Here is a 12578-nt window from a genome sequence, read left to right on the forward strand (position 1 = left end):
TGAGCCGTGTATCTAATCCTATCCTGTGTGATACTGACTGCTGAGCTGTGTATCTAATCCTGTCCTGTGTGATACTGACTTCTGAGCCGTGTATCTAATCCTATCCTGTGTGATACTGACTGCTGAGCTGTGTATATAATCCTATCCTGTGTGATACTCACTGCTGAGCCATGTATCTAATCCTCTCCTGTGTGATACTGACTGCTGAGCCGTGTATCTAATACTATCCTGTGTGATACTGACTGCTGAGCCGTGTATCTAATCCTCTCCTGTGTGATACTCACTGCTGAGCCATGTATCTAATCCTCTCCTGTGTGATACTGACTGCTGAGCCGTGTATCTAATCCTCTCCTGTGTGATACTGACTGCTGAGCCGTGTATCTAATCCTCTCCTGTGTGATACTGACTGCTGAGCCGTGTATCTAATCCTCTCCTGTGTGATACTGTCTGCTGAGCCGTGTGTCTAATCCTATCCTGTGTGATACTGACTGCTGAGCCGTGTGTCTAATCCTATCCTGTGTGATACTGACTGCTGAGCCGTGTATCTAATCCTCTGTGTGATACTGTCTGCTGAGCTGTGTATCTAATCCTCTCCTGTGTGATACTGACTGCTGAGCCATGTATCACGTCCTATCCTGTGTGATACTGACTGCTGAGCCATGTGTCTAATCCTATCCTGTGTGATACTGACTGCTGAGCTGTGTATCTAATCCTATCCTGTGTGATACTGTCTGCTGAGCCGTGTATCTAATCCTATCCTGTGTGATACTGACTGCTGAGCTGTGTATCTAATCCTCTCCTTGTGTTACTGACTGCTGAGCCGTGCATCTAATCCTCTCCTGTGTGATACTGTCTGCTGAGCCGTGTGTCTAATCCTATCCTGTGTGATACTGACTGCTGAGCCGTGTATCTAATCCTCTCCTGTGTGATACTGTCTGCTGAGCCGTGTGTCTAATCCTATCCTGTGTGATACTGACTGCTGAGCCGTGTGTCTAATCCTATCCTGTGTGATACTGACTGCTGAGCCGTGTGTCTAATCCTATCCTGTGTGATACTGACTTCTGAGCCGTGTATCTAATCCTATCCTGTGTGATACTGACTGCTGAGCTGTGTATATAATCCTATCCTGTGTGATACTCACTGCTGAGCCGTGTATCTAATCCTCTCCTGTGTGATACTGACTTCTGAGCCGTGTATCTAATCCTATCCTGTGTGATACTGACTGCTGAGCCGTGTATCTAATCCTCTCCTGTGTGATACTCACTGCTGAGCCATGTATCTAATCCTCTCCTGTGTGATACTGACTGCTGAGCCGTGTATCTAATCCTCTCCTGTGTGATACTGACTGCTGAGCCGTGTATCTAATCCTCTCCTGTGTGATACTGACTGCTGAGCCGTGTATCTAATCCTCTCCTGTGTGATACTGTCTGCTGAGCCGTGTGTCTAATCCTATCCTGTGTGATACTGACTGCTGAGCCGTGTGTCTAATCCTATCCTGTGTGATACTGACTGCTGAGCCGTGTATCTAATCCTCTGTGTGATACTGTCTGCTGAGCTGTGTATCTAATCCTCTCCTGTGTGATACTGACTGCTGAGCCATGTATCACGTCCTATCCTGTGTGATACTGACTGCTGAGCCATGTGTCTAATCCTATCCTGTGTGATACTGACTGCTGAGCTGTGTATCTAATCCTATCCTGTGTGATACTGTCTGCTGAGCCGTGTATCTAATCCTATCCTGTGTGATACTGTCTGCTGAGCCGTGTATCTAATCCTATCCTGTGTGATACTGTCTGCTGAGCCGTGTATCTAATCCTATCCTGTGTGATACTGACTGCTGAGCTGTGTATCTAATCCTCTCCTTGTGTTACTGACTGCTGAGCCGTGCATCTAATCCTATCCTGTGTGATACTGACTGCTGAGCCGTGTATCTAATCCTCTCCTGTGTGATACTGACTGCTGAGCCGTGTATCTAATCCTATCCTGTGTGATACTGACTGCTGAGCCGTGTATCTAATCCTATCCTGTGTGATACTGACTGCTGAGCCGTGTATCTAATCCTACCCTGTGTGATACTGCTCTCCTGAAATACTCTGTGCTGCTGTCACCCTTCTGATTTTATGTGTGATCTATATGGTGGTATTGTGTGTGATCTATATGGCGGCATTATGTGTGAAGTTTATGGCGGTATTATGTGAGAACACTATTGCAGTATTATCTGCTAAAAGGGGACCCATTCTAGGGTGGTTCTGGCTGAGCACCTGCACACGGGTCAGGGGTAATAGGTGCAGTCAGGGGAGGGCTGGTGAGGCAGCTGAAGAGAAGGGTCTCATTTTTATCGTTACTGTACGGCTCCATTTCCCCCCCATCCTGCTTCCCAGCGTCACCCCGGACTGCGCCTGTCGCCTCGCTTTCACACATCGCCAGGACAGGATCTGAGGAGGGGAATGGGGTCTTTGCCTGCAAAGTCTGGATCAGGCTGATTGATGGCCGTTCTGATCCAGAGTTTGCATGCAAAGACAGTCAGTAACTTTGCAGGCCCCATCAAAATGGCTGCTCACTGTATTCCTAGATGTCATAGGTTTTTGTGCCAGATTTCAGTAGCTGCTCCCCCTAGTGTTAACAAGTGGAAATGCCAAACTTTTTAAAATTATTTTTCATATTTTGCAAAATTAAAAACAAATGATAATATTTTTTAAGAAAATGTAAACATTAATTCTTTACATTTTTTCAATTGCTGAAAAAAAAATTTTTGGATGGCACCTTCCCTTTAAGACACAATTTCATGAAAGTCTACCAGCTACCAGGAAGGCTCAGATTACATTAATAACCAAAGGCTTGTGATTCCAATTTCACAATAAGTGGAAAAGATCCAGAATTGCAGGCAATTATTCAAAACCCCAAAAGATGAAAGCCTTCCCAAATGCAGAAATGGGGCAGTGAGGTAGAGCACCAGGAAATGGAGATGCGACACTGCCCATAACAAACACCGGCATGGGGATTGTGGTGGCTGCTCCAATCTGACATAATAATGGGAAAGGTTCCAAAACAGATGTTAGAATATAGGACACCGGGAGCCTAGGGGGATTAACAACTGCCTGGATTTACCCAAATTATAGGATTAATAGATTGACTTTAATATTGGATAAAAGCAATGACATTTTTCTATTGACTTGTTAGGTTCAGATTTCTGATGCACCACAAGCCTGTGTCTAAAAAACATTTTATAGTGGTGAACTTCTGAGGTTCCAAACACAAACAAATAAAAAAGGTGTGATACATGAATATACTGTATATAAAAAATATATTTACCAAGCATAATGGTAAACCGCAAGGATACTAGATTCTGTAATGATCTATTTAGTGCAATAGCTTTCTACACTTTGTTGTATTACGTCCTTTGAAGTTTTCTTAAAGGAGTGTTCTAATCTTCTTTGTTCAGTAGTTCAGTGCTCCAATGCCTCTTGGATTTCTGCCAGTAGGGGGCGGAGTGTTCCTGAAGATATACAGCTTAGACCAGCTGCATGCTTGCACTGCTGGAACAGACTGCACCCTACTATGTTGCAAGCAGAGGCAGCAGACAGGTTATAGCACTTGTTTTGTTTTTTTAAAGCACAGAATACATTTATATTGTAACCATCCTTTAACATGCAGAAAAGTTTTGAGATTTCTTTATTTTTTTATTTATTTTTTTAGACAGAAAAGAAGTGGAGGCTAATGAGTCAAATTTCATACACCAATATTTGGAATTTTACTACCATACTTGACAAGCAGCCTTGGTGTGGATTTTGCCAAATGTATCATCAAGGTGTAACACTTGATAATTAGCGATGTAGCTGAAGTAAGTACAATAAAGAATTGGCACACCATTTTTCATATGTGCAAAAAGTTGCTGGAATTGCTTCTTTAAAAGGGAATCTGTCACCACATTTGACCTATGTAAACTATTAATATGGACATACAGGTTATAGACTGATGAAAAAAGTCCTTCCTGTGTGTCTCATATCCGATGCCTTGTTGACAAATCGTCTTTTATCACTTGATGTAAATAATCTGTTCCAGGCTGTGGGGAAGATAACTCTGCCTCCAGAGATTAGTTTACATGAAGGGGAAGTTACCAGTGCGATGTGTAATGGCCCCCACTCTCTGCTCTCCTGATCTCAGTGGAGAGCTGTGTGTGATTACCCCTGACACCTGCAGGTTCCTTTTATTTTCAGCTTCCATCTCACAGGCAGACAGGGTTGTAATATTGCTGCAATACAGCAAAGTTCAAAGAGCTGCAAATAAAATGTGTTTGCAAGACAAATTTCATTCCTCCTTTTTTTGCGTTAGTTACTTGTCTCACACTGGTAACTCCCCCCTTCATGTAAAATAAGCTCTGGAGGCAGAGTTATCTTCCAGGCAGCATCCGCCCCATAGACTGATAGAGGTCATTTACATAAAGTCACGGCTGAAACTGTTGGTACTTTTGTAATTTTTCCATAAAATGAAGTATTTATCCCAGAAAATGAATGCAATCACACATTTTGTTTCACACGTTTATTTCCGTCATGTGACTTTACAACAAAATCATAAATTTCTCTGGGATAAGATATCAGATCACAGATATCAAGGTATCATTTTATTCAGCTTCATATGACCTATATGCCCATATAGTCGGCTTAGGATGGGTGATCCTACTGAGAGATTCCCTTTAAGGCAGACAAAATGAATTATTAAAGGGGTTTTCCCCACAAAGTTCATTTTAATCAACAGATTTTGGGATAATAATTTTCACAACCGGATGGGTTTCAATGTCCCTGTGCTGAGATAATCTTAGAAATGTGCCCCTGCTGTGTACTGTGTAATGGCCGTGTCTGACCGTACAGGAACATGGACTGATCACAGCTCCTGGGCAGGGGAGGATGCAAAAGAGAGGATACAGACATTACAGCAGGGGGGTGGCAGCTGATTCTTTTTGAGAAGTAAAACATTTCTGTGCCTTTTTTTAAACAATCATAGACAGAGAAAAATAACGAGTTTAATGAAAAGAATATTTTTTTTTTAATTACAGAAATAGATAAAGTAAGGTGCAGAAGGAAACAAATACTTGGGAAAAGAGGGATGCAATACACAAGGGATAGGCTAAAATGAGGTGTTAAAATAATAGCAGCAAAGAGAGTTGCAATATCAAAACTAAGCAATTATGGTGACCACTTGGTGCATGCCAAAAACATAGCCATTTAAATAGTGTAAGATATTGACATGCTGCCACAATATCAAGTTATATAGTATCAATATCAAGTTATATAGTACCTGCTAAAAGATGGAGGGGGTGAGGGCTGTCCTGTGGATGCGTCCACCTCGACGTACGTTTTGGCACTTGCCATGTGGTCACCATTGATTTAAGGTGATATTAAAATGCACAGGCACTTTATATTTATTTTTCTCACCAAATCCTTTGTTACATTGTACCGGTTCTCTTGCGTGGGTCCATACTTATCTGCACTAATCATCAATTTTTTTTATTTATTGGCAGCACAGCACTTATGCCCTTTTATAATTGCTTAGTTTTGCTATTGCAACTCTCTTTGCTGTTATTATTTTAACACCTCATTTTAGCCTATCCCTTGTGTATTGCATCCCTCTTTTCCCTAAGTATTTGTTTCCATCTGCACTTTATTTTATCTATTTCTGTAATTAATTAAAATATTCTTTTCTTACAATGTGGGTTTTTTCCTCTATGATCTATCTTTGCCGATATGCTCTATACTACGTCCATGGAACACACATGGTGGTAAAAATAAAAATAGACATTCCATTACTTATCACCTTCTACCAGTATAATTATTAACCTTACATATGTACGTTGTCTGAGACTATTGTGAATAAACCTTTTTTACACAATGTTTTTACTTAAAAGAATTATTTGCGATCCTGTCCTGTAATGTCTGTATCCCCTCTTGCTTCCTCCCCTGCCCAGGAGCTGTGGTATGATGAGACCATGTTCCCATACGGGCAGACATGGCCATTACACAGTACACAGCAGGGGCACATTCATAAGATTATCTCAGCACAGGAACATTTTATTTAAACACATCCAATTCTGGAAATTATTATTCAAAGATTTATTCATTAAAATGAACTTTTTTTTGTGGGAACCCTTTTAATATGAGCACATTTTATTAGCGATCAATACAAAACTACAAGTTAATCTAAGGTTCCCTTAAAATTCCTTGAAACTGTATTACAGGCTCAGTCATTCTCCTTATTTCACTCTTCATACACTTTTTGGGTATTTATGTTTTTTTCTTTTATGAAATATACATGATAGGAAAGTAAGATTTCTATTTTGAATCTCATTACACCACACAAATGGACGGTTTTTATGTCATTCGCCGCCTTCGGAGCTTCTATAGAATAATGCATTATCCTTCACACACAGGCATTTCTAGAATTCTTGTGAATAAATCCTCCATATATTGTGGTATTTAAGCCACATCTGAATCCAATCATTCATGTTTCACATCAATCACTTCAGGTAATCGGAGTAGTGGGCTAAAATCATAGTGAGCACTTCAACGGTCGGGCTTTTTAGCTCAACATAATTGACCTTTGAGGTACAGATCTCAAACATTGTGGGTATTTTTAGAGTACAGTTTCCCACTGTTCTTACCTACGCTCCTACCTCTGTTCCTAAATAGCTGTGAACCACAAAACTCTCTAGAGGATCCATGCAGCTCAGTTTCCATGAAATTAGTGGCATGCAATCATCACAGACGTAATACAAGACACGTCTAAAGGCACTGAAGATACTGCCCATGGATGTGATGGCTTCTAAGACTTTGTAACATGGACTAAACCACACTATGGAAGAAGACCAAATCCCATATTAGACCAATTCAGTCTATTAGGTATAAACGCATAAATAAAATTAAAAGAATAGGTATGTATATGTATGTGGCATATCACCTGGGCACGGCGCCTAGGGGAGAAATACCAATGTCATCAATGCCACTGGACATATAGCAGGGACCTAAAGATTACCCTGATTGTGGGGTACACCTAAAAGGATCGATTATAAAATGAATGAACCAAAAAAAAAAAAACACATGTACAGACAGATAAAGAATAAAATAAATAAGACCTTATGCTTTTCTCAAAATAAACCAGAGCCAAGATTTCAAGAAGTAAAAGTCCATCCAATAGGGTTGCTTTGTCTAGTAAAGGTCCACACTATACACGGACCCTGTGCTCCGTGCCAAAAATTGATGGTGGTACTAAAAAAAATTTCAACTTGGAACCACCTTTGAAATAATCCTGTTTATCTTCATTGGTGGTGCAGCGCTACACAGTCAAAAAGTTACAGTACCTACTGTGCCTTTAAAAGATGTTGTCGGTGGATCGTGCGTGGAGAATCGTTGCTGGAAACAGAACTGCGTCCTTGGAGATGAGGAAACACATTGGTCGGCTGGCAGGGAAGCTGTGTATCTGTCTGCAGCTTTTCCTTCACATCCAGTGTACCTGTCTCTGGGGCGCTAGTGTATTCATATTTCAACACTTAAAAAGGGATTTCCCAATATTATAAAAGTTTAAGATTGCAAAGAAAAAAAAAAAAGAAAAAAAATCGACTTTGCAATTTACTCGTTATTACAAATGCTCTCTGTTATCAAGAATGGAGGATTTTTTTTTACTCCTCGCTGACTAGGTAACTCTCCACTACTACAGTACATCAGGTGCCTGCCGATCTCCTAGTCAAGGAGCCCTTCCCAGCACCTACAATCGTGTTGCATTAGAGCTTGTAATAAGCTTCATTGTCCCTGCGTGCCTCTGATTTACTGGATCTCATCAGCTTCTCATTTTCTGGATCCCACCAGCTTCAGTGTCCCTGCACTCCTCCAATTCACTGGATCCCACCAGCTTCAGTGACCCTGCACTCCTCCAATTCGCTGGATCCCACCAGCTTCAGTGTCACTGCACTCCTCCAATTCACTGGATGCCACCAGCTTCTGTGTCCCTACACTCCTCTAATTCACTGGATCCCACCAGCTTCAGTGACCCTGCACTCCTCCAATTCACTGGATCCCACCAGCTTCAGTATCACTGCATTCCTCCAATTCACTGGATCCCACCAGCTTCAGTGTCACTGCACTCCTCCAATTCACTGGATCCCACCAGCTTCAGTGTCCCTGCACTCCTCCAATTCACTGGATCCCACCAGCTTCAGTGTCCCTGCACTCCTCCAATTCACTGGATCCCACCAGCTTCAGTGTCCCTGCACTCCTCCAATTCACTGGATCCCACCAGCTTCAGTGTCCCTGCGCTCTTCTCATTTTCTGGATGCCACCAGCTTCTGTGTCCCTGCACTCCTCTAATTCACTGGATCCCACCAGCTTCAGTGACCCTGCACTCCTCCAATTAACTGGATCCCACCAGCTTCAGTCTCTCTGCACTCCTTTAATTCACTGGATCCCACCAGCTTCAGTGACCCTGCACTCCTCCAATTAACTGGATCCCACCAGCTTCAGTCTCTCTGCACTCCTTTAATTCACTGGATCCCACCAGCTTCAGTGTCCCTGCACTCCTCGAATTCACTGGATCCCACCAGCTTCAGTGTCACTGCACTCCTCCAATTCACTGGATCCCACCAGCTTCAGTGACCCTGCACTCCTCCAATTAACTGGATCCCACCAGCTTCAGTGTCCCTGCACTCCTTTAATTCACTGGATCCCACCAGCTTCAGTGTCCCTGCACTCCTCCAATTCACTGGATCCCACCAGCTTCAGTGTCCCTGCGCTCATCTCATTTTCTGGATCCCACCAGCTTCTGTGTCCCTGCACTCCTCCAATTCACTGGATCCCACCAGCTTCAGTGACCCTGCACTCCTCCAATTAACTGGATCCCACCAGCTTCAGTGTCCCTGCACTCCTTTAATTCACTGGATCCCACCAGCTTCAGTGTCCCTGCACTCCTCCAATTCACTGGATCCCACCAGCTTCAGTGTCACTGCACTCCTCCAATTCACTGGATCCCACCATCTTCAGTGTCACTGCACTCCTCCAATTCACTGGATCCCACCAGCTTCAGTGTCCCTGCGCTCATCTCATTTTCTGGATCCCACCAGCTTCTGTGTCCCTGCACTGCTCCAATTCACTGGATCCCACCAGCTTCAGTGACCCTGCACTCCTCCAATTAACTGGATCCCACCAGCTTCAGTGTCCTTGCGCTCCTCCAATTCACTGGATCCCACCAGCTTCAGTGTCCCTGCGCTTTTCTCATTTACTGGATCCCACCAACTTCAGTGTCCCTGCGCTTTTCTCATTTACTGGATCCCACCAGCTTCAGTGTCCCTGCACTCCTCTGATGCCACAGAGGCAAAGCAACCTCTGCCTATAGCATGGGAGAGCAAAATTTGGGCCAGCTGCTCAACGAAGCCACTGATCCGTACTGTCATCTGGGCAGAAGTGCTGGTGCGACCCCCAGCAACCAGCAAATTATCCACTTTACACAATCCCTTTAAAACATTAGTAGGTCATTTTAAACTGACAAAAATAATGCCATATTCCCCCATGGCGCTTCTTCTAGTTGCTGCATCATGACATGGATGGGCAGACACTGGTGGTCACCAGCTGGAATGACTGCCTAATTCAGTCAAGATTCTGCCAACATCTAGTTACTGGCATCAGCACGGCTTTTAGGTTTATGTTACATCTGTGAGGTTCAGATACAAGCGTAGTGCCACTCTATACAATATCAAAGAAGACCTCGGCAGTCCGCTCTTCAGAAGGCTGGAGCGCTATTTTATTAAATCCAAGATGGTCTGTGAGGTTTTGAATCTCATGTCCGGTATATGGATTCCTGGGATAGAGAATGTGGAGAGATGGTAGAAGTCTACTAGGTACCCTGCACAGCACCTCACCGATATTGTAGCACAGCAGTTTTCTACCATCTATTCACACTTATGCCAGAAATCCTTGCATCTGATAAAGGTCAGATGTAAGACAGAATTTTTTTTCAATTGGGTTTTAATAAAAGAAGAACTAGATCTGAAGTACGGAGCGCAGAGTTCTTCTTTAATATTGTTACCAATGGTGTAATGGCGGGATAACAACCGAGTCGCAAGATCATATCCAAAGTGACTAAATGGCCGGACAGTCGGACTAACTGGAAATGGACAAAAACCTGATATTACATCCTGGTCCACACAGTTCCATTAATACTGGGCACATAGGAAAAGAGATGAACATTCAGAAATGATTGTTCTCGTCTGCCCTGACCGATGCAGGCGTATGGGAATGGGAGGACTTCTTAAGTACAACTCAATCACTTGCAAGGCTGGAGCGAAGTTCACTTAAGACTACATCTCCGCTTGTGAGCGGCAGGGTTTCCAAGCCAAGGTTAATGCAGCAGTAAAATAATCATAGACAGCACTACATAAACCAAGGTCATCGACCTACAAGGGCTGGAGAGCACACACGGAAGGCAATTCTCTGGAAGATCATGCTGTCTACACAGCGCCCGGTCATATTTATGGGTCATTAGCGTTTCCACTGAACTAGCATATGTTATCAGAAAAGAGAAGAAGAAACTAAACATGCCACTAATATGCAACAAAAGGCTGCGGACTTCGGAGAAAACATTAATTGCTGGATCAAGTGTTTTTGCATTAAGACCTGGCAGTCTTCCACAATTACACGGAGGCATTTTGCACTTGAGAAAAATTGCTACACGTGCTTATCTGATCGCGCGTCAACATTTCAGATGTATCCACTCATGCGGAGGAAACTAAGGCTATGTGCACACTTTCTGAAACGTAAAACAAAGATTTTGAAAAAAAAAAAAAGTTAGCAATACTGTGTAAAATACGCGCTTTTTTAAAGCGTTTTTACCTGCGTTTTTTCTCATTCATTTGTTTATAAAACACTGATAGAAGTGACACGCTGCGGATAAGAAAGGGCGCAGATGGTTCAAGTCCGCAAGGAAATAAAAAGCGGCATGTGCATGAGATTTCAGAAAGCTCACTCACTTTGCTGGTAATGTAAGGTACAACAAAAAAAAAAAATAAATAAAAAAAAGGGAAAAACAGTGGCACAAAAACAGCGTGTGAACAAGCCCTAATAGGTTCGAATTTCGGCTCTGTGGACACTTTCCCAATGATTAGCCCCATTCATTGGACACAGGACACTCTCGCAATATGACAAGCGCTCACCATTATATCAGACTTCATCAGCACGTCATAGTCTGGATTATTTGCACTGCTCTTAGGTCATCCAAAAGCCTATAGTCACACCTTACATCCCCACCAGTGGTTTCTGACATGTACAATGAACGTGGCCATAGGGTATAATGTGTCCGATTTATGCCAAAAGAGTGGACTGGATTTATGTATTTGTTCTTCGCCCGTCCTTTTTTAACCTATTAAGGAAAGGAGTGTAGTCTCAGATATCAGCCATGCCTCTGCCACTATGACTTACCCTTGCCAAAGCAGCTCGTCATTAGCCAGGTCTTGCCATACACAGGATGCCAGGCACAGGTCCGTTGCATTGAGATAGGATAATATAGTAAGGCTTAATTCAGGTGGCAGCATTTCAAGATTAATAAACCCTTGTTCATCCTTTGCTTTTCTAGCTTTCAGCAGATGGTAGAGATCTATGCCCCCCTGTGTGTGTCTCCGATGGTTCATATTGCTGTCATGTTCTGCGGACAAGAAGCTGTGATCTATGTATCCTTGCTGAAATTGCTGGTTTCTTGCAACTCTCCAGAGCCCTTGACCCATCTGTGATCCCTGTTTCATAAAAATAGTAATATTAGTAAAAAAAAACAGTTACCTTGTGTCTGCTGAAAACAGGCAAGATCGATTAATGACAAGAGGTACATTTTTGAGCATGTGACATACCAATGCGGTGGTAACCAGATACTAGATGGTGATCTACCGGTAGACTGCACAGCACAGACTAGCGGATCTCTAAAGGACCGTGGAGTAACAGTCAGGAGGCAGTGTTAAGAGAAGTTGGTAGAAACATCAAAATGATATTAAAGGGCTATTCGAGTTTGAAAGTTAACCGTCATCCATCAGATAGGCGATAAGATACTGTCCGCTGAGGTCCAACCGCAGTGACCCCCTCCAATCCGGAGAACCGGGCCTCTGAAGAGCGGAGTGGTGGCCGATTACTCACACAGCCACTATTCATTCTTAACGGGACCACCGGAGACAGGCAATCTCTGCACTCGCTGGATTTCGACACTCCAACAAGAGTGAATACAACAAATCTTGTGATCAGTGGAGGTTCCTGAGGTTGGACCACTAGTGAATGAGAACTTCCAAGCTTGAGAATACCCTGTTCAATACAATGTATATTATATTCAAGTCACTATTTGTTCTACAACAGATTTTAGAAACTGGAAAAAAAATAAAAAAGTTTAACCTGAAGTCATTGTAACGTGAGGGATGACTGTAATTTATTGGTCAATTAGGCTGTTCATTTCCAAAACAGACGATAGCACCCTCCTAATTTCCTGTTTAGGAGTCCCTGCTAACTCCAGTCTATGGAAATGCTAATGGATGAATCATATAGGGACTTGTGTGAGCCACACAATAA

The 12578-nt window shown here is 42.9% G+C and overlaps 1 protein-coding gene across 4 annotated transcripts in view; it reads right to left on the minus strand.

The window, feature by feature from the left end:
* Positions 1 to 12578, minus strand: part of FBXO8 (F-box protein 8) — a 59768-nt gene that overhangs the window by 24642 nt on the left and 22548 nt on the right. For 3 of the 4 annotated variants that reach the window (XM_073577558.1, XM_073577550.1, XM_073577541.1), the window contains one exon: positions 11454 to 11764. In XM_073577558.1, coding sequence (XP_073433659.1) covers positions 11454 to 11755 — 302 coding nt within the window. In that variant the 5' untranslated portion in view covers positions 11756 to 11764. Of the gene's footprint in view, positions 1 to 11453; positions 11774 to 12578 lie in introns of those variants that run through there. The other variant, XM_073577531.1, reaches the window with a different exon arrangement.

This window comes from Dendrobates tinctorius, unplaced genomic scaffold (genome assembly GCF_039654945.1).
Source record: "Dendrobates tinctorius isolate UK_male_01 unplaced genomic scaffold, ASM3965494v1 ptg000008l, whole genome shotgun sequence".
NCBI lineage: Eukaryota > Metazoa > Chordata > Amphibia > Anura > Dendrobatidae > Dendrobates > Dendrobates tinctorius.